General features: G+C 40.3%; 1 protein-coding gene across 1 annotated transcript; it reads right to left on the bottom strand.

Moving 5' to 3' along the window:
* Nucleotides 1-458: 458 nt before the first annotated feature.
* Nucleotides 459-10,663, bottom strand: LOC125723813 (C-1-tetrahydrofolate synthase, cytoplasmic-like). The gene is made up of 7 exons (XM_049000613.1): nt 10,598-10,663; nt 6,687-6,823; nt 6,472-6,583; nt 5,430-5,557; nt 4,548-4,645; nt 1,236-1,264; nt 459-492 (listed from the first exon to the last, which is right to left on the bottom strand). The coding sequence occupies exons 1-6, from the start codon at nt 10,617-10,619 to the stop codon at nt 1,261-1,263; spliced, it is 501 nt and encodes a 166-aa protein (XP_048856570.1). The 5' UTR covers nt 10,620-10,663; the 3' UTR covers nt 459-492; nt 1,236-1,260.
* Nucleotides 10,664-10,901: the final 238 nt, after the last annotated feature.

The raw sequence follows: 10,901 nt of genomic DNA, 5'->3' as shown, positions 1-10,901 counted from the left end.
TTTGAAACCAAATAGCAAGTACACCCAAGCAAAAGTACAGACAAGAGCAAAGTGAAAAACAGAAATCCAATAAACCAAACAAATCATAAATAGTAACATGAATAGCAAACCAACAACAATAATCAATAAGTGAGCAGAGCTCCCGAGACATCTTGTGCTTTTCACTTCAAAAGATGAAAGAGAGACGAATGCCGCATACAAAGAGTTGTGGGCGGAGTCTGAACGTGGAGACGGAGCGAAAATTGAATGGAGAGCGAGCTAGACAAGGCTGTGGCCGGAGCCGAACTTACAGCGGCATGTAAAACTCTGCAAAATCCATGGCTTCATAAACGACGTGTAGTCCCTCCAAAAGAAGCTCGATATCATTACAGAGATACGAAAAAGAAAATCACTCAGAGTTGTTGCAGACCAAGTCTACGGTAGGATATCTTTGGAAGAATAAAGAAAAAAATCATCCAGCTCACTTGATGCTGATTAAAAACTGGATGAGCACTGCAAGAATAAAACGAGATGATTTGCTAGCTCAGACTGGAATAACATCCTATTATAAGCCTTGCACCTCATAAGTATCATGTAGTTTGTATGTGTACACATGTACGTTGTACTGTACTGTTCCGTGTATTTCTTATGGGCACTCCTCAGTCCCATTCTGCCCAAATAAGGGAGGTTTGACTGTACCTTCATAATGCATTGCAATGCATTCATGAAGTATTATAAACACGGCTATAAATATTTATAAAAAGGCATATCACATTATAGCCATGCTTTTTATGCATTATGAATGCACTATGAATATATTCATAATGCAGTACAAAGCATACATAATTCTAATACTGATCATTTTAATGTATCATGCAGGTATTTATAGTGCATTATAGATGAGAACTTCATAGAGATCCATGCTGCATAATAAACATGGCTATGATGTTATGCCTTTTTTTATAAATATTTATAGTAATTCTTATAATACTTCATAAATGCATTATAATGCACCATGAAGGTATGTTTGATGCATTATAAAAGGGGGCTTCATAGAAAGTGTTACTCATATTTCTGTCAGATACAGATATAGACTGTATAAGGCAATTATACACAGTTCCCTCTTTGCATTAAGAGCATTGTACATTTGTTTATGAACAAAATCAAATAACAAACAATCAAGTTAACTCTGATGATCTTTCAGTGTTGCGATATCGCTTGTCATAATGAAACTGAATTTAAAAGGATCGACTTACTTCAGAGTAGGCACTCCCAGCAACTCTACCTGAGATGAGAGAAAAGTAGTTATCCAGTTATTGTTGCTGGTTTTCTAATGGAAAAACCTCATTTACTCACATTGCTTTCTTTTAACATTTTAACTTCAAATACTTATGCATCCAATTTGATTGGTTACTCTAATTTCACACTTCATGTTCACCTTTGACATCAAAGCAGGGAGCATGGACTGGATACAAGCATGCAAAGAAATTTTGGTTCAGATGCACCAAGCAGAGCACTTACATGGCTGCAGCCCGGGTTCAATTCCCGGTCAGGGAATGATTAGCTTTGGGGGCAGCGTGTGGCTCAGTGGGCTAAGTCTGTGCCTATAATCACAAGGTCACCAGTTCAAACTCAGCCTCAATATGTCTGCGGGTCCTTGAACAAAGTCTTTAACTCCCAGCTCCCCGGGCACCACTACAGGTGGCAGCCCTTTGCAGACAGTTTACTCTGCAAGGAGCAAGTTGAGGGAGGCATAAAGATGGGGATCAATAAAGTATCAATTATTCTTATTAGAACTGGTGTCAGCCCTAGAACAGCTTTTCCCTCACCTGAGGGGCTTGATCGTGATGGGGGGGGGGGGGGGGGGCAGAGGATATAATTGGAAGATAGCACAAAAGCTAAGGTATGTCTACTGAACTGATCACTGTCAGATCCCAGACCTTGAGGGTCACAAGGGGGGTGGAAGAAATGGTAAAAATTGAAGCTGAATGAAAAAACATCTCTAAATGAAGTATTATTATGAGACTACATTACACACTCTCCCCTTAGTTATGAAAAAATCTTAAGGAATTTACTGCATTGAAAGACATTTTATGGCAATAAAATTGTACTTTACATGGAGACCATTTGTTTGCATGCTCTCACACCTGCTCATGATATCTGTTATTGCTTGCAGTGTTAATTTCATTGACACAAATTTTGATGAGGATTTTTTGCACAACTACAACTAAAACAAAAACGTCATTTAAATATGTGTTTAATGACAATAACAAAATCAATGTATTATTCATCCGACAAATATAAATATAATTTAAAAAGGTGGATTTTGTCCCCACTGCATCCTTATCTGATGAAAATGTGCACTGTTCCCCCTGCTATATTATGTTCATTATGAGTAGGTACTTTTCACTTGACTAAGGAAAACTGAGTGGAACATATAGTGATAAACTTTTCTGAATGTTTGACGACAAGCACCAGCACTAACTAGGAAGATATGCAGAAGTATTGGGAAAAGAGAAGTAGTGTAGGATAAACTGAGCATATGGAATTATTGTTATATCTCAGTTACATTAAATGCATTTTTGCATGTGTATCCATATTTCTGCATCGGAATAATTTGTTTATATATTAAATATTGCCGGTGCCCAGGGCGAAACTTGACAGCATTTATAAGTGGGATAACGTTACATCGTCTTTTTGTTCGGTGACACCGAAAGATTGATCTGCTAGCCAGATTTAATAATGGATTATAAACATGTTGTCATGCCCCAATTGTCCAATCCTCCCATGTGCCACACCCCCTCATTTAGCCTGTGGAGAATCCCTGTGTTACAAGCTGTTTCTTGTTGCTGTCATTAGTTCAATGTATATAAGTCTGCATTAAGTTTGTTTCCCCAGTCCGATCTTTAAAGTCTGATGTCTGTTTGATGTTCGTGGGCCATATAAATAAAATTATATACCGGCTGTCAGTCAGGTAAAATCAATTGATCATCATTAATTGTATTCATTGAGTACTCCCAGTTGCAGGATACTCTTCACAAGATTCATTCATTTTATTCATTTATCACCATCAACTTAAGGAAATTAAGTTGCACCTGGCATTTTAACATGGGTGTGTACACCTTTTATACTCATTGTAGATGGCACATGCCTGTATTCAACTTAAGGAAATTAAGTTGCACCTGGCATTTTAACATGGGTGTGTACACCTTTTATACTCATTGTAGATGGCACATGCCTGTATTCACAAGAACTCTCTGTCATTGCAAGTCCTGTTTTACAATTTGAGATGATTTTGTATGAAGTGCACACTATGCATGTAGATTTTCAGCCATAATAAAATCCATCAAAGATCAAATAGAGTAAATAACATAATAACAAACAGACTTGTGCTGTTCATAAGGATAAGCCTTTAATCATCTCATCCTTCTGTTTGCTGTTGCTAAGTGCCGTTACTTCAATTTTAGTGTGATTTGTTGTAAAATTTGACTAGGTCCAGATCCTTACCCATACAATTTTGGAAAAGATCAGATAACTAATTGTCATTTGGTTATCATGCCGACAAGATCAAGTGACCTTCTCTTTGGTATCACTGTGTGGCGCTAAATTAATTTTAGTGCAATTTGACAGATATTCACTCTTAGAATACATCTGCAAGGGTTGAAAAAGATCTGTCAAATACTTTTTAAGTTTTCAAAACTTTCTGAGTTAGCTGACAGAATCAAATTTTCTAAACTACCATTTTATTTGGTATCACAGTGTGGCACTATTTCAGTTTTGGGTAATTAGTTTCAAAATCTGATGATTTCCACCTTGTTCCTCTTTCAATAACACCTGCAAAGTTCGAAATATATCTATAAAATACTTTTAAAGTTACTGTGTGTCACGGGTCGTGCCGAATGGGAGATCGCTCAGGCAGCGCGAGCGATCAGGAATGAGCAGGCAGGCAGAAAACGGGGCACTGTTTACTCTGACTAATATTGCTTTTCCACTGCATCAGAAACTGAGCCGTTCCCAACCAGTATCAGTAGCTGACAGTTTTCCATTCCAAAATTCACAAGCCGTACTAGATCCATACCTGTGCGGACATGGCCCTGCTTACTATCAGGGCAGAAAGCATGACCAAACTGAGCTGGTTGCGTTACCACCATCTGATTGTTCGGAATGCACAGAGATACCGGTGATCTGTGTCGATATACACAGATCATCTGAAGGAATAAACAACATATTCTATATAGGTTTGGAGAGCGACGGTGACATAAAACCAATCAGATGCTAATTTACTGTTTGCATCATGATTTACTATATGCAGTCTATTATTATTGTTGTTGTTGTTAGTATTATTATTATTTTACTGTGTGCCAATTTCTTCTAGCAAGCAGCAGACATGAGTGTTTTACATAGCCAGTTTTCCTAATATTATTTTTAGCTTAAATAATAAATGTCTTTTACCAACTGCTCAGGTTTGCCTGGATGTAATCCATTTTATTGTAGCTAGGTGATCTACATAGTCAGTACAGATAAAGTGGGCAGGTAAATGACGGATGAAGGTTGCTTTCCCCGCATACCTTGGTACTGGGGTCTGTCTGCTTATCCTCGAATGATTTAAACTCCCCTGTCCTGGATAGTTCACCTGCAGGAAGCATTTGGCGCTCTGCACTGTGTTCTGTTCAGGAAGTGACACAGGAAACAGCATCATGGCCTTAACAGACATCTATGTGTGTATGTTTGTCTGTTCTATATATATATATATATATATATATATATATATATATATATATATATATATATATATATATATATATATATATAGCATAGCATGTTTTTGGACTGTGGGGGGAAACCGGAGTACCCGGAGGAAACCCCACGAAGACATGGGGAGAGCATGCAAACTCCACAGACATGTGACCCAGGCGGAGACTCAAACCCGGGTGGCGCAGAGTTGGGGGTTTGAACTCCCCTTTGCTCTGTATGCATACACTGAATCTGTCACATGAGATTCCACTTGGATTCCAAGGACATGCAGTGCAATTGATTGGTGTCCACAGAACAGCATGTAGTGCATGACTTTGTGTGTGTATGTATGTGCCCTGTGATGAACTGGCTTCCTGTCTAGGGTATACCTCTAGAAATGGGCTCCCCTATGCCTCTGACCAGTATCTGATCAGTATCAGATGGAGATAATAATTCAGAAATGACTATGCATGACCAATACTTTACAGTCATTTATATCCATCCATCAATCCATCCATCCACTCTTCAAAAAAAAATTTGTAAAATGTCTTTTAACCACTTATCCAGGATTTCATGTGTGTATCTGTAACTAGGCATGGGTGCATAACAGTGTTGGTTACAGGAGAGCAAGATTTTACAGCCATGATACAGCCATTCTCTCAGTGGCTTCCTAAAGATATCGAAAGCCTGTGCACAGTGACTGAATGTAGAAATACCTGCATGAGCATGGCTACAGTCATGGGGCCCACTCCTCCAGGCACAGGAGTGATGAATGCTGCCCTCTGCAGAGCAGAGGGTTGGTGAACATCTCCAAGCAGGCGCTTGCCTCTACTGTTCCTGTTATCTGAAAGGTCCATGTGACAGGTGAGAGGTTAGCAAGACAGTATGCAGTCAAACGCCCAGAGAGCACAGCTGGGCTGGAAAACTCCTGAAATTCACTGTGCTTTAAAAATCTCAAACTTACTTACACAAATGTTCAAGTTACCTATATTTGCAATATCTTAATTTAGCATTCTTAGCAAAAACAGTATTACAGAGAAAATATTAATTATTTTCAAATTATTAAAATTATACAAACTAAAACAATGCAAATTAATATACAGGCAGTCCCCCGCTTCCAAACAAGATGAGTTCCCTAGGTCTGACTTTAAGTCAAATTTATAGATAATTTGGAACAAGTACATATGGTTCTTATTTAGCGTCAGTCAAAAAATTATAGTGTATAGTTTATATTATACCATTCTACCCATATGAAACATTTAAGAAACACTTTCAAATATGCAAAACATATTTAAAATAATAATACAGTACATAATTTTTATACAGTAATAATAAAAGATACTAGATATGGTACTGTACTTTACCTTGAGCCAATGAACTTCTGAAATCATGCAATATTTTTCATTAGCGTCTCAAAGTAGTGTGTGTGTTCGCTATTACTAACCACTGTATTTAACCCAAATTTTGTATATACAGTATTAGGCTTTATGACAGTGTGTTCGTAAGTAGTAGTTGTCCGTAAGTCAGATGTTCTTACGCATGGAACTGGCTGTATTAAAATTTTCTTTTGACTGATGATATCCCCAATATTTTTTCCTCATCAGTGGCACTCCAAACAAAATTATGCTTAAAGAGATAAGACAGCTTGGTATCCATTCTGTATCCAGCCTTAGCTTCATACCCATTTTATATTTCAGGCTTATCTGTGAGGCAGTAATTTGGTGCTGATTTTTGACTGTCCCACAGTCACATACACACCTGAAATGTGGTTGATGCCGCAGTCGATGACCAACGCCCCGACCTTGACCCACTCCCCCTTCACTATCTCTGGCTTCCCAGCCGCCACCACGAGAATGTCAGCTCTGCTCACCTGAGAGGACACTCTTCGTGTGAGTACTCCAGTAAGTGACACATTTGCCAGTCATACACACAATAAGGGCAGAATATTTTGCCAGTGTTCTGTGAGGTCTCACCTCAGTCGCAAGGTCAGCCGTTTGGGAGTGACACGTTGTCACGGTCGCATGGTTCCACAGCAGCAGGTCATGCATGGGTGCGCCCACGATCTTACTGCGCCCCACCACCACCGCATTCTTACCGACTACCGGCACACCTGTAACACAGTCACACACGTGTGTGTATGAATACAAAAATCTATATAGAAGCATAGAAGCATACACACTCGGGTAAATTTCCATTTGGTTTACTGATGTTTAATACTGAACATATCATACTGTCCTGATGCCACTCTAGGAATCCTGTGACATGAAAGTTTTACTTAACTGGAATAATTTTTATATTTTATTATAAAATTGTTAATTTTTAGTAATTTTAGTTTTAGAAATGTATGAAAGATACAGTATAACCTCAAATATGCGAGCATAATAATAGATGTAAAAACATATTAATAATAAATTTCTTGTTGTTGTTGTGCACGATATCTATATATATAGTTAACATGCAATATTCATTAAAAGCAAGATATTGGCGTCGGTCTGATGTATCAGTCTTGCTTGCCAATATTCAAATTTGTAATAATGGAGAAAATTGTATTGGATGATCAGTCATATTGCATAGTGGAAGATGAGTCTCATTCATGAATTCTCAAAGTATCACCTCATAACAGGTTTCTAACTCATTAAAAAATCATGCCCAAAGATTGATCTTTCGATTTCCATAGCTGAACAGAAAGTACTCATGCCTGATTTTTAACAAACACCTCATTTCGAAGTGCAAGAAATGCTAAACATGAACTTAAACCTTGTCTGTTCTTTATTATATATATTTCTGCCCTCTCTTCCTGCTTATTGTCCTGTTTCATGTCCCCAGACAGCTGGGAGAGTTTAACCTGAAGCAGCTCAGGATCAATGGTATTAAAAGCTGAGCTAAAGTCCATATATAGTACTCTCATATACTGTAGGTCCCTGAGGTGTCAAGATGCCCTAGTACATAGCACAGGGCCAGGAAAACATCATCATTCACATACCTGGTAACCCTCTATGTAGACTGCAAGGGGTCAAGCAGAGGGTTCGTTTTGGCTTTCAGATTGATCAAGACAAGGCACTCAAAGACTTTCATAACTGCAGATGTCAAGGCAATAGGCCTGCAGTCGTTTAGACCACTGATAGCCTTTTTGGGGATAGGGATGATATTTGAGGACTTGAAATGTGGGAACAGAGTATAAATTCTGTGATTTATTAGAAATGTCAGTAAAGGCTGGAGCCAGTTAGTCAGTACAGTACCTCACCCAATAGTGATATCTGGCAGTGCCAGCTGAACAACTCACTTTTTGTTTTGTAAAGAGCCTGCAGGCATACTGTTCACAGATAGTGAAGGGGGTTGTGGGGGGAGAAGTGGAGTTGTCTTCCTGCACTTGCAGATGAACTGTCTTGAGTTTGAAGGGGAGAATGGTCGGCAAACAAAGGATGGGAATTGCCCTGTGTAATCTGAAATTTGCAACAGAACTCATTCAGTTCTTTGGAGAGCTGGCTGTTGTCTGTGAGATAGGTGGAAATTCTCTGCTATGGCTAGTGATTCCTGTATGGTTTTCATGGCTGATGTTGAGTTGTCAGTATCTGGTTGGTTCTTCCACTTATCTGAATCCCTTTATTTAGCTGCTTTAATTCCCTTATTTAAAACCATGGCTTGCCATTACTGTACCTCACCCATTGCTTTACTGGGATGCAGATCTCTCCACAGAAGCTGACGTACAATGAGATATTGATATTTTACTCCAGCACATCCGATTCTTCCTTGAATACATCCCAGTCTGTGATTTCAAAGCAACTGTGTAAGTTCCCGATGGTTTGACTAGTCCACCATTTCACTGTTGTAATCATGGGCTTGTTGGTTTTAAATTTCTGTCTTTAAGTTAGAATCAAATGAATGAATCTATGATCAGAATTTCCAAGACAAGCTCACACCACAATGTGATAAGCATCTTTAATTGCCCCCTCCACGAATCACCACCTTATCATGGTGATCCTAGGAGCTATGTTGTTGGGGGCAATTGCTCCTGGTAGGGTCTCTCAAGGCAAATTGGTCCTAGTTGAGTGGCCAGACTAAGTGTGGTTCATGAAGACCCTTATGATGAAGAAAATCAAGAAGGAAGAAGGAAGGTCCCAATTTTTAAGAAAGGGGGCAGGAGTATGTGTCCCAGCTACAGGGGGATCACACTCCTCAGCCTCCCTGAGAACGTCTATGCTGGGGTATTGGAGTGGAGCGTCCATCTGTTGGCCGAACCTCAGTTCCAGGAGGAACAATGCGGATTCCGTCCTGGCCATGTAATACTGGATCAGCTTTTCATCCTCACAAGGATACTGAAGGGTTCATGGGAGTATGCCCAACCAGTCTACATGTGCTGTGTGGACTTGGAAAAGGCATATGATCGTGTACCTCAATGGGTCCTGTGGGGGGTACTTCAGTAGTATGGGGTACAGGGTCTGTTCTTGTGGGGCATCAGGTCCTTGTACAAATGGACCGAGACCTTGGTTTGCATTGCCAGCAATAAGTCAGACTCATTCCTGGTGTGTATTGGACTCCATCAGGACTGCCCTTTCTTACCAATTCTGTTCATAATTTTTGTGGATAGAATGTCTAGGCATAGCCAAGGGGTAGAGTGGGTCCAGGATCGCATCTTGCTTTTTGTGGATGATGTGGTCTCGATGGTGTCATCAGCTGGTGACCTGCATCATGCATTGGGATGGTTTGCAGCTCAGTGTAAGGCGGCTGGGATGAGGATCAGATCCTCCAATCTGAGGCCATTTTTCTCGACCAGAAAGAGTAGATTGCCCTCTCCTGGTGAGTAACGAGTTGCTGCCCCAAGTGGAGGAATTTAAGTATCTCAGGGTCTTGTTCACGAAAGAGTGAAAAAGGGAATGGGAGATTGACAGGTGGATCTGTGCATCATTAGCACTAATGCGGACCCTGTACCATTCTGTTGTGATGAAGAGATAGCTGAGCCGAAAGGCAAAACTTTCAATTTACCAGTCGATCTAAGTTCCTTCCCTCGCATATGGTCATGAGCTCTGGGTAGTGACTGAAAGAAGGAGATCACGAATACAAGTGGCAGGAATGAGTGTCCTCCATAGGGTGTTTGGGCACAACCTTAGAGATAGGGTGAGGAGCTCGGACATTTGGGAGAGGGTCAAACTAGACCTGCTGCTTCTCTGCATCAAAAGGAACCAGTTGAAGTGGTTCGGGCATCTATCGAGGATACCTCCTGGACGGCTCCCTGCGGAGTTGTTTCAGTCTTGTCCAACCAGGAGGAGGCACCGAAGTGGACCCAAGACATGCTGGAGAAATTATATCCGGAATCCTCTGCACATAAGGCACACAAGCGATCCTGAGCACCGGCCTTTGCATCAACTTCAGCACAGATTGGGGACCCACTGTGAGGATCTCCATAATATTTGTTCGGGAAGAAATTCAGTATTGAAAAATGGCAGGTTATTGTCTTTGAAGGTCAGCAGCTGTTCTCTGATCCAGGTAATGAGATTGGACTTGACACTCGCAACATAAATTAACAAAAACAGCACACACATGGGAGCAACACACCACACCAGCCATTCCTGGTGCTATCTTGATCTCTGATCAATCTCCCCACTAATGGAAATAAGGCACAGGTCATGTGATGGAAGAATGAGATCGATGTGAAACTCTGAAAAAAAAAACTTTGACTTTAAATCGAGATTTAGATCGAGATTTTTCTCAAGAATGAAATCACATAGGAGAATGAATCGAAATTGACATTCAGCCCTAGAATGAGATTGCATAGGGGTAACAATTGAGATCCAGATTCAGCCCTAGAAGGAAATCACTTAGTAGAAATCACCTACTTCGCACCCATGAATGCTGCAGACAGTGTGTTATCACTGTCCTGACTCACCTGTCTGTCTGATAAGCTCCATACAACCACTTGGAGTGCAGGGGATGAAGCAGCTTCTTAGGTCTCCACGGGACAGTTTCCCAGCATTGATATGGGTCAGGCTCACACACATACACACAGAGCACAAATACACAACAGACAGGCACATACACCCAAGTGTGAGACTGGCATCATGTCAAAGGAAAGTCGTGCTGTAACATGGGCTTTCTTGTGAAAATGCATGCTACATACACATTCCTAATGAGGTAAATTAGATTCCTTTTGTTGCTACTCTTAGGGATACTGTTTCTTTTTAGCATCATGC

This window comes from Brienomyrus brachyistius, unplaced genomic scaffold, assembly GCF_023856365.1.
Source record: "Brienomyrus brachyistius isolate T26 unplaced genomic scaffold, BBRACH_0.4 scaffold51, whole genome shotgun sequence".
NCBI lineage: Eukaryota > Metazoa > Chordata > Actinopteri > Osteoglossiformes > Mormyridae > Brienomyrus > Brienomyrus brachyistius.
The sequence above is the reverse complement of the archived record's forward strand: the minus strand, read 5'-3'. Positions and strand labels throughout refer to the sequence as shown.

Bases quoted from the DNA above. Each gene is read 5' to 3' on its own strand.
- LOC125723813 (XM_049000613.1), bottom strand. From the start codon at position 10,619: ATGGAGCTTATCAGACAGACAG. The intron at 6,824-10,597 runs GTGAGTCAGGAC...ACTGTGTTACAG, and splicing joins GGAGCTTATCAGACAGACAG to GTGTGCCGGTAGTCGGTAAG. The intron at 5,558-6,471 runs GTGTGTATGTGA...TGGACCTTTCAG, and splicing joins CGGCATCAACCACATTTCAG to ATAACAGGAACAGTAGAGGC.